General features: G+C 52.6%; 4 protein-coding genes across 5 annotated transcripts; all 4 read left to right on the plus strand.

Annotated features, from left to right (window-relative positions):
* Nucleotides 1–403: 403 nt before the first annotated feature.
* On the plus strand, nucleotides 404–5,245 carry KLK11 (kallikrein related peptidase 11). Its single transcript, XM_038528042.1, has 6 exons — nucleotides 404–596; nucleotides 2,346–2,420; nucleotides 2,892–3,048; nucleotides 3,428–3,693; nucleotides 4,236–4,372; nucleotides 4,783–5,245. The coding sequence occupies exons 2-6, from the start codon at nucleotides 2,381–2,383 to the stop codon at nucleotides 4,933–4,935; spliced, it is 753 nt and encodes a 250-aa protein (XP_038383970.1). The 5' UTR covers nucleotides 404–596; nucleotides 2,346–2,380; the 3' UTR covers nucleotides 4,936–5,245.
* A 2,162-nt stretch (nucleotides 5,246–7,407) lies between these two features.
* KLK10 (kallikrein related peptidase 10) lies at nucleotides 7,408–10,689 on the plus strand. Its single transcript, NM_001197158.1, is given in 5 exon segments — nucleotides 7,408–7,498; nucleotides 8,185–8,368; nucleotides 8,934–9,208; nucleotides 9,362–9,495; nucleotides 10,064–10,689. Coding segments are annotated over 5 exon segments (837 nt in total). The 3' UTR covers nucleotides 10,217–10,689.
* A 3,902-nt stretch (nucleotides 10,690–14,591) lies between these two features.
* On the plus strand, nucleotides 14,592–19,596 carry KLK9 (kallikrein related peptidase 9). Its single transcript, NM_001171773.2, has 5 exons — nucleotides 14,592–14,634; nucleotides 14,812–14,968; nucleotides 17,153–17,418; nucleotides 18,570–18,706; nucleotides 19,444–19,596. Exons 1-5 carry the CDS (start codon nucleotides 14,592–14,594, stop codon nucleotides 19,594–19,596), a joined length of 756 nt encoding a protein of 251 aa, NP_001165244.2.
* Nucleotides 19,597–21,726: 2,130 nt separating this feature from the next.
* On the plus strand, nucleotides 21,727–27,181 carry KLK8 (kallikrein related peptidase 8). Of its 2 annotated transcripts, NM_001197162.1 has the most exons (5): nucleotides 21,727–21,796; nucleotides 22,276–22,435; nucleotides 22,592–22,851; nucleotides 25,698–25,831; nucleotides 27,026–27,181. In NM_001197162.1, the coding sequence occupies exons 1-5, from the start codon at nucleotides 21,727–21,729 to the stop codon at nucleotides 27,179–27,181; spliced, it is 780 nt and encodes a 259-aa protein (NP_001184091.1). The 2 variants fall into 2 exon arrangements, with proteins under 2 accessions (NP_001184091.1, NP_001184092.1); NM_001197163.1 differs by lacking the exon at nucleotides 25,698–25,831.
* Nucleotides 27,182–27,383: the final 202 nt, after the last annotated feature.

Here is a 27,383-nt window from a genome sequence, read left to right on the forward strand (position 1 = left end):
GAGCACACATTATATTTAATGTGGGATGTGGGTTCATTTTAATACGTCTGTAATGATAGAAGGTGGGGTGTAGCCTTGGAAAGCAGGAGGACACAGCCTAGGTCTTAAAATAGTCCTGCCCATCCCTTGGGTTCTGTCTTCACCGCCATCCAGGAGGTGCAAAGGGAGCTTCTCCTCAGTGAATGGGAGGGGAGCTAGGGGGTGTGAGAGTGAGGGGTGATGGTGATGGTGTGGGAATCTTCCTGCTGGGAGTCTGCTACATTTGGCTCCCGTGGAGTCCTCATCCCAACCACCCCAAGGCAGGGCTGTCCCCCCATCTCGCAGATGAAGAAACTGAGCCTCAGCGGGGTGGAGTTCCTTGGCTCACGTCACTGTGGTAGGAAGAGGCAGAGCCGGGGTTTGAGGCCAGGGCTGGCTGCCTTAGGAGCCCATACCCAGTCATCTTGCCCCACTTCTGGTTAGGGGAGAGAGGAGGGCAAGACAGGGAGGCAGGAAGATCTCACTGATAACAAGCAGGCCCGGAGATAGAGGGATCGGCAGACAGGAAATTGAGGTGGCTCAGACTCGGAAGTCATCGGACCTAAGTCTCACAGCGAGTAAGTGCCACAGCTGGATTTGGGGGGCCCCAGGGTTCCTGGGAGGCAGAGGCAGGAGAGGGGGGTGGAGGGAAGTGTGGCAGAAGGGAAGCCCCAGAGGAGCACAAGGGGTTGGGGCCTTGCAAGAGGGCTGACTCCCTCTCCTGAGCCTTGACTCCCACAGGCCCCAACCTGCCTCCCCCACCCTCCCGTCCTGCCCCTTCGGCTGGCAGCAGCCCCACCTCTGTGACGCCCCAGTTTCCCCCCTCCTTGGAATGGAGAAGGGAGGGCCCAGAGAAGGTCAGAGGCCCACCTGGGCTTGGTCTGTGGGGAGGGAGGAGCAGGGACAGGAGAGACACAGAGGCTGGGAGATCCAGGTGGGGAGAGAGAGAGAGAGAGAGAGAGAGAGAGAGAGAGAGAGAGAGAGGTGGACGGAGGCAGAGACAGAGAGACACAAAGAAAGATAAAGTTTTAAAGCAGTCCTGCAGAAAGAGATATGGAGGAGGAGGGAGAGGGAGAGAGAGAGGGAGGGAGGGAGGGGGAGGAGAGAGAGAGAGAGAGAGAGACAGAGACAGAGAGAGAGAAAGGCACAGGCATAGGGAGGCAAAGAGAAACATGACACGCAGCATTCAAGAGAGGCAGCAACCGACAGAGATGAAGAGACAGACTCACAGACTGACAGACAGCCTGACGGGGAAGGATGCAGGGCGTAGAGGGAGAAACAGAGAGAAGAGGGGCTTGGGGAGGTGACAGAAGCAGGCAGGCGGTGGGCAGGCACACACACCCCACCCCCAGGGCAGTAAGGCAGGGCCAGGAGGCCCAGTCATCCAGGCCATCCTGCACCTGCCTGGTGCCTGATGCTCTGACCCAATCTGCCTCTGAGCCACACCGCGGCAGCTGCCAGTGCCACCAGTGGGCACCCAGAGTCCCCGTCCCAAAGCCCGTGGGTGCGTGAGTCGGGAGGGAAGGGAAGACCCTCTTTCAGGAGCCTGCACTCCTGGGGTGAGCCAGGCCTCCTCTATCTCTGTACCTTCTGCTCTATCCTTCTCAGCTGGGGTGGGTGCCCTCTGCTTCTCTGTCTCTCTGTCTCTCCGACTGGCTGTCCCCAACTTCAGTGACCTCTGATCCCCGCTCTGATAGCTGAATCCAGCCCTCCACCCCCACCCCTCCCCCACTGCTGGCCAGGGCAGCTGAGGGCATAGACCCTTCTCCTGGTCAGCCCCACCCAGTTATATCTGGCTGTCCTTCAAAGGGGCAGGGATTCAGAAGGACAGGGTCTGAGCACCGTCCCAGGCTGAACCCCCTACCGCACCCCAGGCAGCCCTCATAGGGCCCATATCACCCTGGGGTGGATGCTGGGTGGCACTGGTTCCCTTTGCTCTCCTGCCCCAAGCTGCTGGGGCCTGGCTGGGTCTCAGGTGGGCAAGAGGGAAAACATGCTCCCAAATGCATCTCGCAGGTGCAGGTACGCTGGCTGACTTGAAACAGGGCCAGCCAATGACTTGCCCCAGTCAAAGCCCCTCCCAGCATCTGCCACATCCTCCTTGGCTACTTACAAGAAGCTTTTAGCCAAGATCAGCTCCCCCCCAAGGTCACCTTGATACCATAGATTTATTTTAAAGGTTTGGAGGCTGGGACGTTGTGAAAACCCTGTTGTTTCTCTCTGCGGGGGAGCCGGAGCAGGCCAGGAAGGGAGGAGAGGGCATGAACCAGTCCCTCCCTAGTCGCCCCATAAAGTGATCAAGGCCCCTTGTCCCTTCTTGTTTCCAGAAGAACCTGGAGCCTGCCCCTCCCCTCTCCAGGCCATGATGATTCTTCGATTAATCATGTTTGCTCTGGTGACAGGTATGGTGGGGGATGGCGGGGGGCAGGAGCCTCCCTTTCCAGTCTCTATGATCCCTCAACCCTCTATGCCTAGATATTGACTGGGCCAATGCTGAAAATATAGAACAACCCATAGGGCTAACCCATAGGGCATCTAAATGGATATATGAGCCATAATGAAGTCCTGAATGCCCCTTGCTGGGCCAAGCATAATCCCTTTAGATGTTACAAAGGGGAGAGGTCAAGGAGGGTCCCAGGGGAGGGGCCAGGGCAGCCCCAGTGGGGCAGAAGACACAAACAGCACAGCACAGTAGCCACTGAGCAACCAGTACAGAAAGATTTCAATCATTTAATATCCGGTCCATCCAGACAGTGCATCCCAGTGGGACACCAGGCTAGGGCCTGGGCCACCCACTCCTCTGTTCTCCCTACCCCCACATCTGGGAGTCCTCTTATGCCTGAGCCCCCTCTTTTGCCCTCACTTCCCTCCAGGGCATGTAAGGGCAGAGACCAGGATCATCAAGGGGTATGAGTGCTCTCCTCATTCCCAGCCCTGGCAGGTGGCTCTGTTCCAGAAGACACGGCTGCTCTGTGGGGCAACCCTCATCGCTCCCAAATGGCTCCTGACAGCAGCTCACTGCCGCAAGCCGTGGGTGCGGGGGCTGGGGCGGGCCAGCAGGGGGCTGGAGATGGAGAGATGGATGGAGAGGGGCTTGGGGATGGGGAGAATATGACAGGGTCTGAGATGGGCATGGGCCGGGTAGCATGGATGATGGACAAGGAGCCAGGATGGAAGGATGGATGGAAGGCATGGGAACTGGGATGGTGCTGGGAAGGGGGTTGGGTGCTGGGATGGGGATATAGTTGGAAAGGAGGCTTCAGTGGGAAATGAGGATGAGGTCAGAAGTGGAGCTATATTCCTCTGTCCTCTCAGGTGCACTCACCCCTTCCCCATGTCTCTCCCTATCCCTCCCCTCTCCTGCCTCTCCCCCACCTTCCATCTCTGACCGCCATCTCTCCCACCTCAGCCGATATGTAGTTCATCTGGGGGAGCACAACCTCCAGCGGCGGGATGGGTGCGAGCAGACCCTATCGGCCACCGAGTCCTTCCCCCACCCAGACTTCAACAATAGCCTCCCCAACAAAGACCACCGCAATGACATCATGCTGGTGAAGATGACCAGAGCAGCCTTCATCACCTGGGCTGTGCGACCACTCACCCTGTCATCACACTGTGTCACCCCTGGCACCCGCTGCCTCGTTTCGGGCTGGGGCTCCACATCCAGCCCCCAGTGTAGGGGCTCCAGAGGGGGGCGCGGAGGAGGGGGGGGCGGGTGATCACGGTTGTGGAAGAACAGAGGGAACCAGAGGATCTTCAAAGGGGAGAGTCCCAGAGCACAAGAGTAGGAGAGGAAGCTCCCTGGGGCGTGTCAGGGGTGGGATTAATCAAAGAGAAGAGGGGAAGAGAGCTGGGGAGGGTAGAGACAAAAGTCTGGGTGTCAGAGTCAGACACAATGTGCCAGATCCATAGCCTACTAATTGTAGGACTGCAGGCACCTGGCTTCACCTCTCTGAACCTAGGTTTTCTTCTCTATAAAATGAGGCTAATCACACCCACCTACCAGGGCTGCATCAGAGATAGTATATATAGAACAGCTGGCATAATAAATTTACTCGCTAGCATTCCTGGTGCTATGGCTACAAGGAGAGAGATGAGTTGGTGTCAAGCAAGAAGGACGGGGACTGGCCACAGTGTGGGTACAGAGGAGGTACTGCATGTGGGGAAGGGGACCAGGGGCTCTTCGTTTTCCATACCCCTTTGTGCCGTTTCCACAGTGCAACTGCCCCACACCTTGCGATGTGCCAACATCACCATCATTAACCACGAGGAGTGTGAGAAGGCCTACCCTGGCAACATCACAAACACCATGGTGTGTGCCAGTGTTCTGGAATCGGGAAAGGACTCCTGCCAGGTCAGGGGGCAGGGCCTGGGTCTCCTGCCACAGCCTCACTCCCATCTCTCACCTCAACCGTCTCTTTATCAATGTCCACAGTCTCATTCCCAACCCTAACTCCGTCTCCCCCTGCAATCCCAACTCCATGTCCACCCCTGGTTCCCGTTTTTAACCTCCACGGGATCTCCAGCTCCATCCACATTCCCACCCTTATTTCCAGCCCCAATCATCCTCCAATCAACCCTGACCCCATCTTTACTGCCACCCATAGCTCCAACTTCACCCCTAGTCATCTCACCAACCCCATCCTTAATCTTCACCCCACTCCTAACCCAATCCCCATCTCCTACCCGACACAGTGCTCAACCCTGCCCCTCTCCCATGGCCACTGCTCCTTTCTGACTGGTTGTCTCTCTCTCCATGCCCAGGGTGACTCTGGGGGCCCTCTGGTCTGTGACGGGTCTCTTCAAGGCATTATCTCCTGGGGCCAGGATCCATGTGCTGTCACCAGAAAGCCTGGTGTCTATACCAAGGTCTGCAAATACGTAGATTGGATCCGGAAGACTATGGAAAATAATTAGCCGGGACCAGCCCAACACCCCCCTAATCCCTACTTGGCAACATGGCTCTTGTTCATTCTAATAGTCAAGCCTGAGCGAGGTCGCCTTTATGTATTTTCTTTTCAGCCTCCTTGACCATGAGAGACGGTGCAGCTTAATAATCAACCTAGGGTTTAGAATTAGTGAGGCTCGGGGGTCAAATCCTTCCTTGTACTGACTTGTGATTCTGGGAGAGATAATAGTTGTTTGGTTCCCTTTTGTATCCCCAGCCCCAAAGACAGCTCCTGGCACTCACCCCAAGGTTTCAATAAATACTTACTGAACAAATGAATCTTTGGAATGCTTACTATATGCCAGGCCCTGGTCCAAGGGCTTTTAAACATATCAACTAACTTAATTGTCACAAGGATTAAGTGGCATTATTATGCCCATTTTGCAGATGAGGAAACTGGGCAAGAGAAACAAGTCGCTTGCTCACAGTCACACAGCCAGTAAGGAGCAGAGCAAAGAATCTAAAGCAGGGTCTTTTCTTTTCTTTTCTTTTCTTTTCTTTTCTTTTCTTTTCTTTTCTTTTCTTTTCTTTTCTTTTCTTTTTCTTTTTCTTTTTCTTTTTTTTAAAGCAAGGTGCTTTCCTAACTACCGAGCGAAACTGCCTTGATGGAAACTCGGTTTTCTTATCTGTAAAATCGTGCAGGTAAAAGAATGATAGCACAATAGGTAAGTCAGCGTGTACATAATTAAGACCTATGAAAAGGAGCTATCGCTGTTTTTCTTTCCAATGTCCATGCCAAGTACTTCCTCCAGATCTGTCCTGGCCAGGAGGACAGCTACTGGCCACCAGGGGCCGTTTAAATGGAAATGACCCGAAATCACAAAAGTAATTTTTCAGTCACAGTCGCCACGTTATCAGATGCTCTGTAGCCAGATATGGCTGCTGTACTGACCAGCGCATAGAGGGCATTGCCACCGTTGGAGAGAGTTCAGTTGGGTAGCGCCGAGCCGGACAACCTCTGGAGTTGACTCAGTTCCCACTGGAGAAAATGCTTGACAAACAGTCCAGAACTCAGGATCTTTTTTGACGTTCTGCTCACCTTTCAGTGGAGGTCATTGGCATGAGGAGTTAAAAGCCCAGAGCTGGAACTGAGGCATCCTGGTTGTTAGGTAGATTTGCTGTGTGGCCTTCTGTGAGTCACTGCCTTCTCTGAGCCTGGATTCCTCACCTGGAAGGAGGGAGTTGGTCCAGGTGATATTGACGCTCCTCTGTGGCCTTGGCCTCCTGTGACTCATGGGCCTGTGTGTCATCTGAAGACACACAGGTGGCAGGGAGGATGTGATGTGACCACACATGGATGTAAGGGGCAGTACCCCCCTACCCCCCAGCAGGAGGAAGAGGGGCACAGGTCCCTGGAATACACAGTGAACCCACTTCTCCGGCTGAGGGAGTGAGCCCCGCACAGAGCTTTGCGCTGGCTCTGGGACTCTGCCTCGTTCTCTGCTCCCTTTCTGTCTCCGTGCGCCTCAGTATGTGCCTACGACCCTCTCCTTCCATATAGCCATCTTATCTTTCTGCTTTTTTCTCTCTGAGCCAGCCTTCTGGCTTTTCTCAGGCACTAGGTCTGATTTCCTGTTTATCTTCCTCTGTCTCTTGGTCACAATCACCTCCCTCCACACTATCTGAGACCCTGAAGCTTCCCCGGGGACATGGCATCGTCTCTCCTCACCTGAGAAGACTTCTTGGAACAGGAGACCTGGGGAATCCCCATGGAATCCAGCTCCAAAAAGGGTGTTTGGGGCTCCAGAAGAAGCCTGTATTCCCGGGGCCCCTCCCAGAGCAGGAATCTGGGGCCCAGGTTGGGTGCCAGCCTCACCCACGGCATAATTAGGGAGAGGGAAAGGGAGGGAGTGAATCCCTGGGGGCAAGGGTGGGGGAATTTCCGGGCTCTTTGAGGTTAAAAGGGAAGGCCAGGCCAGGGGTCCCGGGGCAGAGGAGTCGGGCAGCCCACTCGGTGGGGCAGAGGCACTTCTGGGTCTTCTCCCTCTTTCCCAGCAGCGACTCCCAGGTGAGGTGGGATGCACTTCACCCTAGTAGGGAAGGGTCGCGAGAGCATGGGTGGGGACCTTTGGGTGGCGGGCAGCTCTGTTTGAGCCTCAGTTTCCCCATCTATGACAAGCGCCTCTGAGCCTCGGACCCCCGCCCCATCTGTGGAGGAGGGCGAACCCCAAATCCTGCTGGGCAGTGGGCAGCCGGGGAAAGCCCGGGTGTAGGGAGGTCAGGAGGAGGCCACGAGGGGCGTCGTTAGGCTAATTGTGCCCATCTCTGGTATTCGGGCCGGAATCGCCCGTCCGCCCCTGCGTCTCAGGTTAAGCGGGTCCCCGCGGGCTGGGTTGGCTCAGGCCCGGCGGACGGGCGCGGTGGGGTGGGGGTGGGGGTGGGGGTGTCTCTGACCGGGCTTCTCTTTAACCCGCCCTCGCCCCCCAGCCCCGGTCCAGGCCATGAGACCCCCGCACCTACACCTGTGCACCGCCTCCGGCGCGCGGGCTTTGGCGAGGCTGCTGCTGCCGCTGCTCGTGACGCAACTCTGGGGTGAGGCGGGGGACAGGGCTTGGCGGGAGGTCCCTGGGAGACTGTGCTCTTAGCACGAACCCCCGCGCACCACTCCTCCCCTGGGGGCCGCGGGACCCACCCGCCCAGCCGGAGGAGGCTCGCCCCTAAGTCAGACCCGCCCCTCTCCGAGCTCCGCTCCAGGGGGTCCTGCCCCCCGCCCCCCGCCTGGGTCCCTACTCTTTCCTCCTCCCGGCTTCCTTTCCCAGCCCCTTCCTAACCCCGTCCCCTCTCTCTGCCCCATCCTGTTCTCGCCCCCTTCTTGCTCCTTCCAGTTCTCCCCGAGCTTGCCTTACAGCTTGGGGCCCCCGCCCCTCGGCCGGCTCCGCACCAGCCGCGCGGCTCGCGGCCCCGCTCCCCAGGCTCCGCCGCCTTCTATCGCCCCCTGGTGGCCCCGTCGCGCTCCATTCCTGCTGCGCTCTGTCCCGGTCCCCCCAGATCCACCCAGTTCGCGCTCCTCGCTCTAGACCGCTCCGTTCCTGCCTCCTTCCCCTTTACCACCGTCCTTCTCCTCCCTCTTCCATTCGGTTCCTGCAGGATCCCCAATTTCCACCAACCCCTCCTCCTGCTTCTCTGGTTCTGGCCCCCGCCCCCCGCCCCCCCAGCTCCAGCCCTAAACCCAGCCCTTGCCCTGCGTGCTCTGATCGCCGCCCCTTTGCTGTCTCCAGTCGCAGAGGCAGTGCTGCTCCCCAGAAACGACACGGGCTTGGACCTTGTGGTCTCCGGCGCTCCGTGCGCGCGCGGTTCGCAGCCCTGGCAGGTGTCCCTCTTCAATGGCCTCTCGTTCCACTGCGCGGGCGTCCTGGTGGACAAGAGTTGGGTGCTCACGGCCGCGCACTGCGGGAACAGCAAGTAGGGGGAACTCCTCGGGGCAGCCACGGAGGGGCTGTGCAGGCAGGCCCGGGGGAGGGGGCGGGAAGGGCTGGGGCACTTGACCCCAAGTGGGTGGGAGTCAGTTCTGGAGGACTTTCCTTAGGAGGAGAGGTGGGGTTGTGCTGTGGCCGCCAGGGGGCGGTGTGGTCCTTCTAAGCGTTTCTGGGCCCTTCCACCACCCCCGTCTTGCTGATACTCCTTGGGCTCCATTGAAGTGTAGATAGTTGAATGCAACAGACAGAAGCCAAGGTCCGCTGTGGTCAGGCATTTAGAAGTAAGGAAACTGTCCACCTCGATTCCCCACTGAGGCAGGAGGGAAGCGGCAGCTTACCCAGATGGGCCCCCAGCCCTCAATTCTTGCAGAACTCAGAGACCCAAACCCCTAATCATACTTCCCTCAAGAACTCAGATCCTCCTCCACTCCTCCCTCAGACCCAGGAGTCCAAGCTCCTACCCTGCTACCAGTACCCTCCCACCCAGGGACCCAGAGTCTGGTCCCAATCCCTAAGAAGGCTTTACCCCCATATATCTCTTCCCTCCCTAGGCCTCTGTGGGCTCGCATAGGGGACGACCACCTGCTCCTTCTTCAGGGCGAGCAGCTCCGCCGGACTATTCACCCCATTATCCACCCCAAGTACCACCATGGCTCGGGCCCCATCCTGCCCAGGCGGACAGACGAGCATGACCTCATGCTGCTAAAGCTGGCCAGGCCTGCTGTGCTGGGGCCTCGCATCCAGACCCTGCGCCTGCCCTACCGCTGTGCCCAGCCTGGAGATGAGTGCCAGGTTGCTGGCTGGGGCACCACAGCTACCCGGAGAGGCAAGAGCTGGGGCCCTGAGGCCTGTATCCTGGGAAATACCTGGAGGGCCAGGACTTCTGGGTCTGAGGGAGGAGGGAATTGGGGGCATGGATTCCCAGGTCCTGGAAGATTGGGGGCTGGCAATGGGTTTACCTACTGTTTCCTCCCATTAGTGAAATACAACAAGGGCCTGAGTTGCTCCAGGGTCACTGTCTTGAGCCCTAAAGAGTGCGAGGTCTTCTACCCTGGTGTGGTCACCAACAACATGATGTGTGCAGGACTGGACCAGGGTCAGGACCCCTGCCAGGTAGGGACTGGCCAGGGAGGGTGTCTGACTCATGGGAGCCAGGATAAGGAAGTTATGAGAAATCAGAAGGCCCCATCCCTGTCCCCAACCGCAGCCCAGCATCACCCCATGTCCAACACTATCCCATCCCTACCCCAATGTCATCCCCATGTTTGACTCTAGGTCCTTGGCTCCACCTGTTTGTGCCAGGCCTTACCCACTTCCCACCCTCTCCTCAACTGCATTCCCATCTTTAGGCCATTCCTAAGCCCCCACCCCATCCCTATCTCTCCATTTGTCTCCATCCCCTCATCTGCCACAAGCTATAGTATCAGCTCCAGCACATCCTCGTTTGCATCCCCCTATCTGATGTCCACAACCCCCAAACCAGCCCAATCCCAACCCAAGCTCATACTTAATCCCAACCCCGCCCCAACCTCATCTTTAGCCAAATCCCTTCCAAATCCCACCCAGATCCCTTCCTTATCACTATCCCAGACCCCCAAGTGGCAGCCATTAGATTGGTGTATTTTTTAAATTTATTTTTCTTTGGATTGTTGTATTTACTTGATCTCCTTCCTCCCCCCAGAGTGACTCTGGTGGCCCTCTGGTCTGTGATGAGACCCTGCAGGGTATCCTGTCATGGGGTGTTTACCCCTGCGGCTCTGCTCAGCATCCAGCTGTCTACACTCAGATCTGCAAATACAACTCCTGGATAGAGAAAACCATACGCTCCAACTGACCCAGAGGCCGCGGACACCACCAGCTGCCTTCTTGCTACTTCCTCTGAAGTTGCAGGGGCTGAACTCTCCCCCTGCCCTATTTGAACCTTTGCTGCCCATCCACACCCTCAAACATCTCTCCTCTCCTCAAACTACCTCCCCCTGCCTATTGCTGCTCTCTGCACACTTTGAAGCCATAAGTGGGACAAAGTTTTATTCAAAAGAAGCAAGGAAGCTGGTGGTCACCCAGTCTCTCAGAGAAGTTGTCACGCACTCAACCTGCCTCCCTCTACCACTCCCTGCTGTGTGACCTCCTGTAAGCTAAGTACCCTCTTGGGGCCCCTATTTCCTCACCTGGAAAATGGGGACAATGAAGTGCCTACCTCATAGATGCATTATGCGGAGATGATCATATGAAATGAGTGTGTAGGTTGCTATGGTAATTATCAGTAAAGCATTAATGCAGGGGTTGGTGATCCCTGACTAAATTTTACCTGTGGTCATGATCTGTGAACAGGTCCTGGTGAGAACGAACATATGTGACCCTGTGTCCTGGGGAGAAAAGCACAGGGGTAGCCCCAAATCCCAAGCCCCCTTGCTCTAATCATCTGCAATGCCCATCTCAGGGCTGATGGGAGAATCACATTCCTCTCCCTCCTCTCACGTTCCATGAAGTGCCCCTTAACCACTTCCTTCCTCCCTCCCACTGTTTCCCACATCTGTGTCCACCCAACACTAGTTCCTCCTGTCCCAGCAGGAGCTGGGCTACTCTTGAGTCATCTGGTACCTTCTTTGCCTTCCTGGGGCCACTGGACCCTAAGGGACCTCACCCCGGATCCATCTCAGCCTCTAAGACCAGAGGGACTCTTCCTGCTTTAGTTGCTAAGTCCATGTAAAGAAGTCCTCTGAGATTTAGGGGAATTTTTTTTTTTTATTAGATCCCTCTCCATCCCCTCACCAATCACAAGCTCCAGTCCCAGCTCCATTGTATCGTCATTGTCTTCCTCTGACTCAATGTCCACAACTCCCAATCCATTGCCATCCCCACCCTATCCCAAACTGGCTTGGAAATCTTGCTCTGAAAATTTAGAAGGAGAAGGGCTCTTTTCTTCACCCTGAAAGTGTCTCCATGTAAATATTCCTACCCTGGTGGTATTCTACACAGAATCCAGGCAGAGCTAACAGATGTTTGGGTGTCTCCACTTAGCCTGGACTCTGGAGATGTAACATCAGGTGAACCTATGCACAACAGAAATGTTCTATCCAGCACTGGTTGTCCTTGTTTCCCCTTTCAAACGCCAATTTACTGAGCCCCTATTAGATTACAGGCCTGATGCTGGGCACTGGGACCCTTGTGGTGACCATATCAAGGTCCCTGCCCTCACGAAGCCCACAGAAGACTGGCACACAGCTTCCAGCACAGAGCCTCTCCAGCTCCCTTCCTCTGCCCCCATTAGCACACCCAGGAAGCGCCAATCAGGCATATCAGCTGAGTTTGTCATGGGAGACTCAGAGTGAAGAAGGTGGGAACTCGATTCGTTTTTAAAGGCAAATCACCCGTTCCTTTAGTCATCACGCTACAAGTGTTTACTGAGTCATGTTCTACTCTAGGTCCTGGAGATGAATCAGCTCGAACTCTACCCTCAAGGAGCTGCTAGTCAGGTCAGGGGGACAGGCAAGATTTCCATTCTTGTCATTCAGGTTTCTACTCATTCAGGTTTCTACTCAAAGGTCACCTCCTCAAAGAGGTCTTCCAGGTTTGCCCTAGCTAAAGGGGTCCTCTGCCCTCACCTGGACAACAATCCTTCGCTTAGTTTATTTCTTTTGCAGCACTTGTTAGAGCTGAAATGACCACATTTATTTGTTTACTGCATAATGATCTGTCCCCTCTCTCTCCGGACTCAGTCCATGGAAGCAGAGGCTTTGATTTATTCACTGTGATTTTAAGCACCTGGCATAGTGCCTGGCACACAGAAGCCACTCAATGCATCGTTGGATAAACAACACAAACTGATCAGCGCTGTACCAGAAAGAGGCACAGGGTGCCCTCAGGAGAGGCCATGCACTCTTTCCAGAGTCAGGGAAGTCTTCTCAGATCAGGGGACATTTGCATGGGGTTTAAAAGGGTAAGTAAGAGTGTAATAGGTAGAGAAGGAAATGTATTTCTGTCACTTACTTTGTGACCTTGAGAAAATTACTGGAATGCTCTCTTTCAGTTTTCCCCTCTGTGGAATAGAGATTGAATAGACCCTTCCAAGGATTAAATGAGATCATATATATGAAATGCTTACCTGCCAGGCACAGAGTATGGCCAATAAAGGTAGCTATCATAGGGCACCTGGATGGCTCAGTTGGTTGGGCATCAGACTCTTGGTCTCAGCTCAGGTCTTGATCTCATGGTCATGAGTGCAAGCCCTGTGTAAAGTGCCATGCTAGGTATAGAGCCTACTTAAAAAAAATAAGTACAATTTTTAAAAAGGTAGCTATTAAGGTGTTACCGAAAACAGTTAGTATGGTGCTTAACACATAGTGGCTCTTCAGTCTCTGGTTTCAAGGATGGACCTCCCTGATTGGAGAGAGAGTAAGACACCCTACAACCACGAGTGATGTGTATTATAATGGGAGCAGTGCAGGACTCTATAGGAGATGGAGACTTATTACATTTGTTGAATGCTTACCATGTGCCAGGCGCTGTTTTAAGTGCTTCACATGGGCTAATTCACTCAATCACCCCTCAACCTGGATTATTATTACTTAATAGATGGGCCAACTGAGAGAAGTGCAGTGACTCGCCCAAGGTAACACACCTAAAAATTGCCAGCATTGAGATTTGGATCTAGGTGGTCCAGTTCCAGAATCTATGCTCTAAACCACTACACCAAGTGATGCATCCAAGGGGAGCCCAGATCCAGAGTGATAATCAGGCTTACTACAACAGAAAGTGGGGGAGTCTGCGAGAGCTCAGGGAAGAAAAGATGTACTGTTCCTTAAGAAATCAGAGAAGATGGGCAGCCTGGGTGGCTCAGCGGTTTGGCATCTGCCTTCAGCCCAGGGCGTGATCCTGGAGACCCAGGATCGAGTCCCATGTTGGGCTCCCTGCATGGAACCTGCTTCTGCTTCTCCCTCTGCCTGTGTCTCTGCCTCTCTCTCTCTCTCTCTCTCTCTCTCTCGAATAAATAAATAAAATCTTAAAAAAGAAAAAGAAATCAGAGAAGACTTGGGGGTGGGGGACATTTAGGTTGACTCTTGAAGGATGAGTAGGAGTTTACCAGGAAAAGAAGACTATGGAGAAAGGCATTCACTCATTTAATTAACATTTCCTGAGGCCTCCCAAGAGCTCAGCCCTGAATAGATGATTCTGGGGACACAGAGATGAATCAGACTTGGGGTTTGGCCCTGCAGGGGCTGCCCACCTGATAAGGAGGAAAGATAGGGAGAGAGGCAGGTAGGAAGGATAGTGGGAGGGGGGAGATGAAAAAATGGGCAACGTTCTCAGGACTTAGCCAAGATCTGGTGGTATTAAGAGAAAAGCAAAGTGTTTCGTTCCAGGCAGGTTGGGCATGTGGGTCTTAGGTGGTAGGAATATGAAGATGGGGGTAGGGTAGTTTATGATGAGAGTGAGTTAATCCAGTTAGGACCATATTTCCTCAATCTTCTAGGAGAAGCCTTTGTCCCTGCGAGAAGGGGCCCAGATGCCCAGAGCAAGGAGGGCTCTGTAGGGTGTGTGCACGTGTATGGCCCTTTGTGGTCTCTGCCTTGCTCAGTCTGTCTCTCTCTTTCCTTCTCTCACCCTGGATCCTTCTGTATCTCTGTCCTCTCTTTTTAAATTTTCTCTCTCTCTCTGCCTTGCCTCATCCTGCCCGCCTTATTTCTACTGAGTCTCTGTTCTTTCTCCCAACCCTCACCTGCTTTCTGGGGAGTCCTCCTGCATCTCCCTCTAGCCTGCCTGGGACCCTGGTCCCAGCTCACCACAACTTCATTCAAGATAAATTTGCTTCCACCTCAGGACCCAGCCTCAGGGATCATTTTTCTCTCTCTCTTCCTCCTCCAGACCACAGAATATCCTGTATCCAGGTCCTGCCTCCCAAGATCCTGGGAATGAGGGTTCCCTTCTCTGGAGATCCCAGGAATACTCCACATCCTAGGGCTCCTCCCCATTCAGCCCAAACCTTGCCCAGCAGGCCACCAGCTCATCCTGCAGGGGGGTCCCCCTGCATGCCTCCATTCTCAAGGCCCCCAGTCAAGGCCTCAGGGCTTCCCCCTCCCCCTGGGACATTTCCCAACCCAGATTAATCACAGGGGCGGCCCCAGAGAGGAGGAAGGAGCTGGCATGGCTTACCTTCAAGAGGGACTGCTCGCCTGAACGTATGCTCAAGACCCAGGCACCCCAAGGCCATGAGGCTGGGATTCTTCTGTGCTCTGCTTTCTCTCCTGGCAGGTGAGGCTCCTGTAGTCCATCCTGCTGCGCCTCCATGGTCCCAGGAGGCCCACCAGGCAGCTTGCCCTTGAAGGAAGCTTGCAGGCTTCCACTCCTTCTTACTAGGCATCTCAGTACCTCTCCCCCAGCCCTCCCATCGTGCTCACCATTGACCCCTCTGCCTCCACCCAACCCCAGGGCATGGCTGGGCAGACACCCGAGCCATTGGGGCTGAGGAATGCCGCCCCAACTCGCAGCCCTGGCAGGCCGGGCTCTTCTACCTCACCCGTCTCTTCTGTGGGGCTTCCCTCATCAGTGACCGCTGGCTGCTCACAGCTGCCCACTGCCACAAGCCGTAAGTGACCGGGGCACCACTGGGGCGGGGCTGGAGGTGAGGGGGCTGAGGGGCTTTTGGTAGAGGAGGGAGGGAGCTGCAGTTGGGAAGGATTTAGCCTTCATTTTTGTTCCCAAAAGTTCGACTATTAGAATTAGAGTTGACTCTCCAAATTCTAGGGTCCTGAATAATCTATTAGGATCTACAATTAAAAGCTCTTAAAAGCCTATGACCCAGAAAAATCCAGAGTCATGGACTCCTAAAATCTCAGATCCATGAGATTTTACATTAGTTTCAGTGAATTCTAGAATCGGAGACTCAGGTTCTGGTAGAATCTGAGGAGTCTAGCGCAGCACTGCCCTGTGGCTGTATGTGGGTATGTAACTCCAGCCACATAGCTAGGCTTAGATTTCCTAGTAGACATATTACAAATAGTGAAAAAGAAATGATTAACGTTAATTTTAATAATAGACTTAACTTGACATGGTCAAAATAGTGTATCAATATCCAATGCATTTTTCAATACTTATGAATGGTATAGTTTAGTCTTCTTAAAAATACTACACTTTTGAAATTAGATATGCATTTTACACAAAATGACATGTCTCAACTTGGACTAGTCACATTTCAAGGGCTCAGTCGTATGGGATAGCACAACCCCAGATTCAATATTCTAGCTAGGTTCATTGACTATAAAAGCTCATGGTCCTAGAATCTTTGATTCACAGTATCCTAGAATACTGTGACTTGCAGAATTCTAGAATCTTACATCAATAGAATTCTAAAAGCTTAGATTCATAAAAGTCTAGAATCTAGTGAATTAAACATCCTAGTCTAGAATGCTATCATTCCAGACTCTTAAAATACCCAAAGTTTTAATTGAGAGAATTTTGAGAGAGTTCTGGAGCCTCAAATTATTTGAACCCTAGATTCTTAAATTTCTAAAATCATAAAATTATAGAATTATAGATTGATGAAATTCATTTTATAGTCCCAGAATACTTGAATTCTAGGCTCTTTAAATCCTTGTCTCATTCAGATAATTTTAAAACCCCAGACCTTTGATCTAGAGAAATCTAGAATGTTAGAATATTGGTTTCATGACATTCTAGAACATAGAATTCTAGAATCGTGGGTTCCTAGAGTGTTAGTATCTTAGATTTCTAGAATCTTAGATACTGGACATTCTAATAGAATATTAGAATCTAGCTGATGCAGAAATCCTTTCTATATTACCTCAAGAAAGGGGCAGTCCATCCTGTTCTGATATTCTTCCCTCCAGGAATGAAGTACAGGTGCTGAATGAAGTACACAATGCTGTGTGGGAATTTCCCATCATGCACTGCTCCATGATAATGCCTCTTTCGGCTCAGGAGATCTCAGCCCCAAAGGCTAAGGAGAGAAGCAAAGATGTGGAAGTAGAAAAGATTCAGGCTTGGGGATGAGCTGAGTTAGGGGAGACTGGTTTTCCAGACACAGAGTCCAGGCAATGAGGTGACAGAGATGGAAGTAACGTCTCATACTCCTCAAATCCTGAATTTACAGTCATAATCCTGGTCCCTAAGATCAGAGGTTAGAGACCAAGGCATGGGCATGTACACCCCCCAGAGAGTCTGCAGCTGTCCAGGGCAGGGACCCAGAGCAGAACAAATAGACTGAAAGATTGAGGTCAGGCCTCAGGAAGACATGCACTGAGGGTGAGGGATAGGCTGACAAGAAAAGCCTGAGGCCATGGATGACCCCCACCTTGAGGATTTTCCATTTCCCATCCCCCTCCATGCATACACACACACACACACACACACACACACCCCACACACAGAGCCACTCCCCACAGAAGCCACCAGACCTGTGGGGACAGGGGGTGGGGCTGTTGTTGTGTGGTGGGTGGAGCTCCTGTGTGCCTACACAGTTCCAGGGGACCTAGGTCACCACCAAGGCTCCAGGTGGGGCAGGAAGGAAGGTGGCTTACTTGGTATGGGACTAGGAAGGGGTGTAAGCTTTTAGGGGAGAGCTACAAAGGTAGAGGCAGACAAATGGAAGGAGTGAGAAACTGGGGCCCAGAGAGGATGTGTGCCTTGCTTAAAATCACACAGCACTCTGGGTCATACAGAAATGATGGGGGCCCAGAGACAGTGTGTGGCCTCTGAAGCACGTATCACCTTGTTGGACAGCCTGATTGACCTCTGAAGCCTGTCCCAACAGGTATCTGTGGGTCCGCCTCGGGGAGCACCACCTCTGGCAATGGGAGGGTCCAGAGCAACTGTTCCGGGCCACGGATTTCTTCCCCCACCCTGGGTTCAACAAGGATCTCAGGGCTCATGACCATAGTGATGACATCATGCTGATCCGTCTGCCCAGGAAGGCATACCTGGGACCTGCTGTGCAGCCCCTCAACCTCAGCCAGACCTGCGTCTCCCCAGGCACCCAATGTCTCATCTCAGGCTGGGGGGCCGTGTCCAGTCCTAAGGGTACAGCCTTGTCCACAACTCAATCCCTTGTGTCTCAGGCTGAGAGTCTGAATCCCCCCATTTCTCTGTCTCTGCCTTTTCATCTCTGAGGTAGATAGATAAATAAATGATAGGTGATGGATAGATATAGATAGATAGATAGATAGATAGATAGATAGATAGATAGATAGATGATAGAAAGAGAAAAAATGAAGATGCTATAAATTTTAAGATGCATCATTATTTACAACCAATAAGAACAGGGGGAAAAAGTTCCCATTAATCCTTGTATGACACCATTTGCTGGAAGACACTCCCTGATTTCAGAGATGTTTAAATATGAAAATATACACATCATGGAGTTGAAATGAGGCCTCTCTCTCAGAGTCACAAATCAGCAACCCATTAGCCATATTTAGCCTCCCACATCCGTCTTCATTTTCAAAACGCCTTGAAAAAATAGTCTGAGCTTGGGAGATTTTACAGAAAAGCCAAATTTCTTAGTTTGCTGGGAAAAAGAACTGGCAACGCCAGACCCACATTCCCCAAATAGCTACCATTGGGCAGGATCAGTGGAGGCTGCTGCCTTCAGCTCAGACATGGGTTCTCTGGGCCCCTACAGTGCCCCCCCCCCACTGGCTGCTGTGTCTGCACAGGTCCCTTCCACCCACTTCTATTTGCCTGTCAAGCCCATCTGAATCTGTGCCCCTAGATTATATAAGTGGGCATATGCATATCTATATCCATATCTATATTATACATGCTGTGTCTCCCTGTCTGTAGCTACTATCTCTTAAGTCTTTATCTCTGTCTCTGTCAATGACCACAAATGCCTCCTCCCTTTCTCATTGCCTTCTCCCTTGGCATATCTGGGCCTGTTCCTCTCTCTTCATTCCTGCACGTAAGAATCTCTTTCCTCTTAAGGGGTCTATCTCCTGTCATGGGCTCTATTTCTGTTTCTCTCTCTCTCTCTGTGGGTCTCTCTCCCTCCTCAAACATCTATTTCTCTTTCACCCTATAATTCTCTTTGTCACTGTCTCTCGTTTCTATCTTTGAGAGTCTTCTGCTGTGTCTCCGTGGGTCCTTCTTAGGGAAGGGTCTGGGTGGAGGGGCTGCTGAGTGTGATGGGCACAGCTGTTGATCCTCTATGGGTGGGCCCCTTTTGCCAACAGTGCAGTACCCACTCACGCTACAGTGTGCCAACATCAGCATCCTGGAACACAAACTCTGCCATCGGGCTTATCCAGGCCACATCTCGGATGGGATGCTCTGTGCCGGCCTCTGGGAGGGGGGCCGAGGCTCCTGCCAGGTGAGACCTACTCTGGGGAGGAGGGGAATGGGTATCCTGCTGGATTCCTGGGTCCTAGGGAATTAAGGAATTGAGGACCCAGGATTTCTGGATGAAAGCAAGGAGGGACCTGGGACACTTAGGTTCTGGGAAAGGATGGGGCCTCAGTCAGATTCCTGAATTTAAAGGGTACTGGAGGCCCAGACTCTAGGTTCTAAAGGAGGAGAAGACTGGGAGTACAGACATTAAATCCTGGGGGAACACAATAAAGCATCTGAACTTCACTCAGTGCTGTCCAAGCCCTCCCTTCTTCCCTCTACCCAACCTGGGCAGTAGGACGAAGGGCCACAGTTGCTGGGTGTTTATATAGAGAGTAGGTTGATTTTATTTTACATGCTTTTGTGTTAATGTTGGAAAACTAATCACAAGCAGTTTCTAAACCAAAAATGACATGTTGTAAAAGGACAATAAACGTTGGGTCAAAATGTAAAAAAAAATATAAATAAATAAACAAATAAACAAACAAATAAATAAATAAATCCTGGGGGAAGAGGGGACTAGGATCCCAGAGTGCTAAGTGCAGGGGTGAGGTGAGGGCTGTGAGCTCTTACTCCTGGGTCTGAGGGAGGAGGGACTGACTACCTGGACGCCAAAGTGTCTGGAGAGGAGGAAACTGGGCGCTTCCTGGGAGGAAGTGGCCAGTGTCATATCACGAGTACACTTGTTTAATAGTTTCTTTGCTCTTCTGCTGCGCACAGGGTGACTCTGGGGGCCCCCTGGTTTGCAACGGGACCCTGGCTGGTGTGGTGTCTGGGGGTGCCGAGCCCTGCTCCAGACCCCGGCGCCCAGCCGTGTATACCAGCGTGTGCCACTACGTGGACTGGATCCGAAAGACCATGGAGGACAACTGAGCCCTCGTGCCTTGGGCGACCAAGAGAGGAGGGCGGGCGCAGGGTAGCGGGGTACTGCAGGGCTCCGGCCTCAGAGGTCTTGGCGCGTGGCCTCAGCGGCCCGGAGACGCGCTCTGAATATTCAGGCTCCGCGCCCTGAGGGCCCTCCGGGTGGGAAAGCAGCGGGGAGACACCTCCTCGCCCCTGTAGCCCCGCCTCTGTGACGTCATCGCAGCTGGTACCATCCCAGCCGAACAGCTTCACCTGCAGCTCCGCTCCAGGAGCCTCTCCAGCAGACAGTCCCGCCCCTCGGAACTTCGCCCAATGAGGCTTCCCCTCCGGGCCCCACCCCCGTGGCCACGCCCCCTCATGGGAAATCTCACCCCCATGACATCAGGGGCGCTGCAGCTTGCCATGTGAGCCACCGATGCACCGTCGGGCTCCCCACCTCGTGCCCGCGCCCCTGGGTGTTTGAATCCTGGCGGGGACCCGACTGAGACAAGCTGGAGAAGGGTCTCAATTCATTTAGATTCAATGAATGATTTTACAATAAACGAGCGGAGCCGCGCTTTCCTTCTGCCTGTGTTGTGGGGTGAAGGAAGGGCAACGCGTGGGCGGCGGTGGGGCAGACAGGAAACCGCCACCGGACGGGAATTTCCCTTAAACCCCTCCTGGGTCCTGCCTAAAGTCTGTCTCCATCAGTCCTTTTTTAAAAATTTTTATTTATTTATGATAGTCACACAGAGAGAGAGGCAGAGACATAGGCAGAGGGAGAAGCAGGCTCCAGGCACCGGGAGCCCGATGTGGGATTTGATCCCGGGTCTCCAGGATCGCGCCCTAGGCCAAAGGCAGGCGCCAAACCGCTGCGCCACCCAGGGATCCCTCCATCAGTCCTATTGCAGCAAGGCCGCTGGGTTCTGCTTGGGCTGGTCCCGTTGCCCCCAGGGAAAGGGGAAATCAGGTCACGGTGCCTCCCAAACCTGCCTTCCCAGATCCCAGGCCTCTCAGGGGGCAGCGGGCGGGCCCGATCCGCCCTCGGAAGACTCACCTTTCTTCCATTCCCAGTTAGTGGCAGCAGCCCCCTGCTCCCACAAGAACCCAGGCTCCAGCCACTCCTAAAAAGGCTTAAGAATCCAGGCCAAAACTTCAGGCCCGTTCCCCCTCCCCTCTCAGACCCAGAAGTGCGGATCCCTAGCCCCCTATGCGGTCAGACTCAGGAGTCCAGAACCTCATTCCTTCCCCTCCCAGGTCCAGGAGTCCAGACTTTAACCTCCCTTCCCTCAATTCAGGTCTGGGCCCCCAGTCCCTCTTCCCTCAGACTTACAGTCTAGAATCCCAGACCCTTCCTCCAGACCTAGAGTCCAGGTCCCCAGCCCCCTCCAGTCTCATCCAGGATTCGGGGTTCCAGTTTCCTTCTCCCACAAACCCGGGAGTTCAGACCCCCCAATCCCTACCATCCCTGGATCCTGAGTCCAGGTCCTTAGCCCTCTTTTTCCTCGGAGCCAGTTGTCTGGAGCCTGGCTCTTTCTGTTTCAGACCCAAGCATGAGGAGTTCCAGGTCCCAACCACCCCTCCCTCAAGATTTCCCTCAGCTCCTCAGGCCCTCCTCACTCATGCACAGGGCTCCAGTTCCCAGATGCTCTGCCGGCACCAAAGGAGGCGGAGCGGGAGGCGGGGATTCCCAGTTAAAAGCGTCCAGAACCTAGTACCAGGCAGGCAGAGCTGCAGCACTGGGGCCTCTTCTTCTGGGTCTGAATCAGTCGGTGACCCCGCCCCCCGGATTCTGCAAGGTGAGATGCCAAAGTTCTCAGATACAGGCATCTGGCTCCCGGGCCCCTCTTCCCCAAAACTTAGGAATCTCAACTCCCAGTTCCCTCTTCCTTCAGATCCCCAGGAATCTGGTACCCTAATTCTCCCATTCCTGTGAATGTAGGAATCCAGTCCCCACCTCCTCTCCTCAGACTGAGAAATCTGGGTTGTGCTCCCTTTCCTCCTCAGACCTAAGAAGCTGGTTTCCCAGGTCCTTCCTCCTGCAGGACCCAGAAGAATGGCTCCAGATGCTCTGTTCCCTTCCTTCAAGTTTCTCCTAGGACTTAGGGCTCCTCCCTTTTCATTTCTCAGCCCTGCCTTCTCCCTCTCCCAGACCCCACCATGGGACATCCCCCACCTGCTGTAGTCTGGACCTGGATGTTCCTGCTCTTGCTGTTGGAAGCCTGGGCAGGTAAGGGGGGCCTGGCAGGAGCCTGCGGGAATGCTGTGTCAGGTGCTTGTGATGGCATGCGGGGGGATATGAAACATGCAAACACATGTGAGAACTTCTTTGGACTTTACTGGGGGTGGATGGAGGCATGCACACATGGCAGTCGGTAGGAGTGTGTCAGGTTATGCTGCATATTGCACGAGCACACCAAGGCGGCAGGGCTGCTTGCTGAGGGGTGCTGATATGCACAGTATACAGAGCATGTGGATGCATGTGGGAGCATGTGGAAGCATGCTCGGGTGTGTGACTCTGTGTGACTCACAGGCTTCAATGAGCGGATATGTGTGCACCTGTGTGGCAGCCTGTGCAAGCTGGGAGCCTCACAATCCCAGTATGGAGATGTGCGGAGGCAGGCTGTGTGTCTGAACCCACAGTGGGTCTTCCTGGCCTCTGCACTGCCCCAGGGGGTGGCAATCCAAACCCTCTCCCTCCTGCTGCAGGACACTTGAGGGCACAGGAGTCCAAGGTGCTCGGCGGCCAGGAGTGTGAGGCCCATTCGCAGCCTTGGCAGACAGCTTTGTTCCAGGGCGTCCGGCTGCTCTGTGGGGGGGTCCTCATTGAAGACAACTGGGTCCTCACAGCAGCCCACTGTAAAAAAAGGTGAGTGGATGTCTGAGGCAGAGGTGGACTGGGGCCTGGGGATAGGGGGAAAGGAGAGAGCTAAAGATTGACCCTCTGAAAGAAGAGGGCTGAGGGAGGTGGGGACTGGGGTCCCAGACTCCTGCCTGGATCCCAAACTACTCTCCACCATTGCAGGAAGTACACAGTACGCCTGGGGGATCACAGCCTGAAGAATAAAGACAGTTCAGAGCAAGAAATGGCTGTGGCTCAGTCCATCCCACACCCCTGCTACAACGGGAGCAATGAGGACCACAGTCATGATCTCATGCTCATCCGACTACGTGGTCGGGCATCCCTGGGGCCCCAAGTGAAGCCCATCAACCTGGCGGATCACTGCCCTGAAGTTGGCCAGAAGTGCACCATCTCAGGCTGGGGCACCGTCACCAGCCCCCGAGGTAGTAGGACGGAGAGGAGGAGCTGGCTGGCCCAGTGGACCTCAAGCCATTGGCAAAGCTTTGCCTTCAGAAGAAGATAGAGAAAGGACAGTGATTGTGAAATTGAGATTCACAGGTGGCCCATATTGGAAAATCTGAAGGCCAGAATATTAACAGGAGTGGTGGGAGATAGAAAGCAAAATAGCAGATTGTTAAACGAGTTTCCCAAAAAAAGGATGGCTAAATGAGTGGATGAAAGAATGCATGCTACTTTGGGGCACCTGGTGGCTCCATCGGTTGAGTATCCAACTCTTTTTTTTTTTTTTTTTTTAAAGTTTTTTTTTTTTAACTCTTTTTAACTTTAATTCACCCATGATAGTCACAGAGAGAGAGAGAGAGAGAGAGAGAGAGAGGCAGAGACACAGACAGAGGGAGAAGCAGGCTCCATGCACCGGGAGCCCGACGCGGGACCCGATCCCGGGTCTCCAGGACCGCGCCCCGGGCCAAAGGCAGGCGCCAAACCGCTGCGCCACCCAGGGATCCCAGTATCCAACTCTTGGTCTCAGTTCAGGTTTTGATCGCAGGGTCTTGATCTCAGGGTCGTGAGTTCAGGCCACATGTTGGGCTCCACACCCAGCTTAAAAAGAAAGAGAGAGACAGAGAGAGAGAGACAGAGAGAGGAAGGGAGAGAGAGAGAAAAGGATGCATGCTTCCTTCACGGTGGAGAACACTGTTTTGTTTTGCTGCTTTAAGATTTTATTTATTTATTTATTTATTTATTTATTTATTTATTTAAGAGCGTGAGAGGGAGAGCATGAGGTGGGCAGGGCCAGAGGGAGAGAGAAGCAAACTCCCTGCTGAGCAGGGAGCCTGACTTGAGCCTCGATTACAGGACCCTGGGATCATGACCTGAGCCAAAGGCAGACGCTTAATGGACTGAGCCACCCAGGCGCCCCATGGAGAGCACCATGTTATGAGATCTTTCGTTGTACAGGATTTCCTATAATCTTCTTAACAGACTTAGGATATATAGGCTCCAAGTGGCCCCAGAAAATACGTTCCTAAGCATCTTCTCCCTCTTGAACCATGATTCCTGGTGCCAGGGACTCTCTTCCTTCACACCAGAAGTCGTCCAGTCGCTTCCTCCCCCAAGACCCTCAGTGTAGGTCTCCAGCTCCCTCCTCAATCTGGACCTCCATTGAAGTCCCCCTTTTGGGACTTTAGAGTCTAGGCACCCCCTCACCTTAGTTCACAGTGAGAGAATTGAGGCTCAGCTCAGAGAGAGACGTGATTTACCAATAAATCCAGGATTTTCCAAGCAAAGGAGGATTCAGACCCTTATCTGTCTGACTCCTACTTCTAAGGGGACAATAGCATGCAGTGGAAATCCACCTGCTTATGATTCAGTCTGGTCAGTTCAAACCATGGCTCTGCCCTCTCCTCTGTGCAAGTCCCTTCGCATCTCTTGGCCTCATTTTCCTTATCTGCAAAATGATAGATTTTTAAGATTAGATAATAGATTTTAGGTAATAGGTAATAGATTTTTAAGCTCCATAAGGGCTCAGGATGGTTCCTGGTATACTGTAGGTATTTGATGAACATTTGTGGAATGAATGCATGGATGCATGAATGATGGAATGAATGAACATATCCTTCTTTCTTTTTTATAAAAAGATTTACATGTTTATCTGAGAAATAGAGATAGAGAGAGCAAGAGGAGGGGCAAAGGGAGAGGGAGAGAGAGAATCTCGAGCAGGCTCCACACTCAGCTCAGAGACCCACTTGGGGCTCGATCCCATGACCCGAAACCACGACCTGAGCCCAAATCAACAGTCAGATGTTTAAGGAACTGAGCCACCCAGGTGTCCCTGTAACTCTCTTTCAAATAGCTATTGTGAGTTCAGACTTCTCACAATCAATGAGATTGTGAGTATACAGCTTCTGGTACACAGAGGTGCCAGATAGAAGTTTTTTCCCCTCAAGTCTATTGCTCAAAGGTTAATAAGAAAGATTAATTCCATTTTCTTTCTTTTTTATTGAAGTATAATTGGCCACAACATTCTCTTAGTTTTGTGTGTAAATATAATGATCAGACATTTGTCCAATATGCATACACTGCAAACTGATCACCACAATAAGTCTTGTTACCATCTGTCACCATACAAAGTTGTAACAATATAACTGACTTTATTCACTGTGGTGTACATTACATGATAAATTCTGGTTTTAGTAATTAATTCAATATTTATTTGTGAGCATCTGGTATGCCCCAGCTGCTGTACTGTGAAGTCTCTGTCCTCTGGAGTTGCATGCTAGGTGGGGAAAGTAGACAATAAATAAACACATATAAAATGAATTATTAGGTAAGGGTAAGTGCTATATGAAATATCATGGAGAATAAGAGGATAAGGAGTGATGGAGGCATGATATCTTCATTAGAATGGTCAGGGAAGGTTTCTAAGATGGTGGTGTCTAAGATGTCTAAGATGCGGTGACTTTTGGGAGAAGTAGGATTTAGCTGAAATTGGGGACCTGGTGGTCTGGGGTTGGGAAGATTGGAGAGACAGGATCAGAGGAGTCACAAAGGGACACCTCCACATCTTCCAGTCACCTGATCCTTAATTTGAAAATGACTGGGCAAGAAACAAGGTAGAGAGTCCAACAGCACTTCTCTAGATGTTGGAAAGGAAACAGCAGTGGCCATGGCTTTTTTTCAATGTGGTGAGAAGTGATGTGTCCTGTGAAATGTGTCAGCAAACTCTTTTGTGCAGCCATAGATGCACAGAAGGGAGGGTATATCCAGACAGGAAGGGACTGAGGGGAAAATGGTTGCTCTCTCTGGGAACTTACAACCTCTTCCCCCTCAGAGAATTTTCCTGACACCCTCAACTGTGCAGAAGTAGAAATCTTTCCCCAGAAGAAGTGTAAGGATGTCTACCCTGGGGAAGTTACAGATGGTATGATTTGTGCAGGCGACAGCAATGGGGCCGACTCATGCCAGGTGAGTGACTTCTAAAATTCCCTTCTTCTCTTGTCCCTCACTCTCCATAGCGGCTCAAGATTTAGCAGCAGTGTGACCTCAAAAAGTTAGTATCCAGAGAGGTTACCCTTATCTCTAGAGTGGAAAGCATGTTCAGAGAAGGTCACACTCTCCCTACAGGTCACACTGCACAGGGATCAGGAACGTTGAATTGTTGCTATCATTTTCCTGGGAACCCTTGTCTTCAGGATGGGGTGCATAGAGGGGCAGGGGTAAGGGGGTAAAAGGAGATATCCATGAGGGAGAGACTCTGAGGGTACGCAAGCTCCCTGCTCCCCTCCTCAGCACTAGTTCGGGAATTTGTGCTGATTCTATCACTGACCAGGTAGTCAACCACTTTTCTTTGGGACCTGACTGGGTTCCCTAGTACAGCTGCCTTCTCCTATGATTGGTCCCTTGGGGAGTAATGCTCTCTTGCCAACTGGCCAGGAAATGGCACCATTGACTTTAATGGTCCTTTGATGAGCTCCCCATACCCAAGATGACAAATCTTGGGATTTGCCATAGATATAACATCCTCTTTCTTATTGACTGCAATTTGGGTCCTCAGGGTTCCCCCGGCTTTTCCCCTCCTCATGGAAGCCCTACCTGCTTTGCTAATGATTGGTCCCTGAAGACAATGCTTCAATGCTTTCTTCCCCATTGGCTAGGAGTGAAGTCATCTCTATCAGTGTTGTCCCATGAAATCTAATCTCTTGGGATGGTTCCTGTTTCATAGAGACAATGATATCTTCCCAAAAGACTCCTGCCATTGTCCCTTGCGTGCGTGTGTGTGTGTGTGTGTGTGTGTGCATGTCCACAGGAACTCTGCTTCTTCCTCATATATTTAGTAACTGGATTCAAAGATCTTTTCACCATTAGCTAGGAAAGGAACAACAGCTCACTTCCCTCCATGTAATCCTCACTGTCTTCTTTCTGGATTGGACCTTTGAGACACCATTCTCTTCTCTCCTTGGTCAGGATTTCATTCATTTCCCTAGGACATCTGGTCTGTGTCCCAGTACATGAAGCCCAATCCCTCTCTCTCGCCACTGGCCCTAGGGTACAATGCTCTTATCCCTATTGGTTAGAGGGAAACAACATGCTATAGAACTAATACTAACTACTGGTATCACCAGGCATCTTAGGTGAAAGTATTCTACTCTCCCCATCCAGGGAGATTCCGGGGGTCCGCTGGTGTGTGGTGGTGTTCTGCAGGGCATCACATCCTGGGGATCAGACCCCTGTGGGCGGCCTGAGAGACCTGGTGTCTACACCAACATTTGCCGCTACTTGGACTGGATCAAGAAGACCATAGGAGGCAGGGGTTGATGCTAGGACAAGCTTTGGACCCCCTTCAATAAACTCACAACTCAGCCTGGCTCCTTGCCTGTCTGTATTTTGGCCCTGCTGGGAGGGATGGAAGGACTGGGGTCTGCACCTTTCTGGGAGGTTTGATGGGGTCTATAGAGACTAGGACTCCCATGGCCACTCTGGCTATCACCGCTGCTTGGAGTGACCCCCTTTTTTTCTG

Source organism: Canis lupus, chromosome 1, assembly GCF_011100685.1.
Source record: "Canis lupus familiaris isolate Mischka breed German Shepherd chromosome 1, alternate assembly UU_Cfam_GSD_1.0, whole genome shotgun sequence".
Classification (NCBI taxonomy): domain Eukaryota; kingdom Metazoa; phylum Chordata; class Mammalia; order Carnivora; family Canidae; genus Canis; species Canis lupus.

Coding starts and splice junctions, on each gene's coding strand:
- KLK11 (XM_038528042.1), top strand. CDS start 2,381: ATGATGATTCTTCGATTAATCATGTTTGCTCTGGTGACAG. Junction 2,421..2,891: donor CATGTTTGCTCTGGTGACAG/GTATGGTGGGGG, acceptor ACTTCCCTCCAG/GGCATGTAAGGGCAGAGACC. Junction 4,373..4,782: donor CGGGAAAGGACTCCTGCCAG/GTCAGGGGGCAG, acceptor CTCCATGCCCAG/GGTGACTCTGGGGGCCCTCT.
- KLK9 (NM_001171773.2), top strand. CDS start 14,592: ATGAGGCTGGGATTCTTCTGTGCTCTGCTTTCTCTCCTGGCAG. Junction 14,635..14,811: donor TCTGCTTTCTCTCCTGGCAG/GTGAGGCTCCTG, acceptor ACCCAACCCCAG/GGCATGGCTGGGCAGACACC. Junction 17,419..18,569: donor GGCCGTGTCCAGTCCTAAGG/GTACAGCCTTGT, acceptor TTTTGCCAACAG/TGCAGTACCCACTCACGCTA.
- KLK8 (NM_001197162.1), top strand. CDS start 21,727: ATGGGACATCCCCCACCTGCTGTAGTCTGGACCTGGATGTTCCTGCTC. Junction 22,852..25,697: donor CACCGTCACCAGCCCCCGAG/GTAGTAGGACGG, acceptor CTTCCCCCTCAG/AGAATTTTCCTGACACCCTC. Junction 25,832..27,025: donor ATGGGGCCGACTCATGCCAG/GTGAGTGACTTC, acceptor CTCCCCATCCAG/GGAGATTCCGGGGGTCCGCT.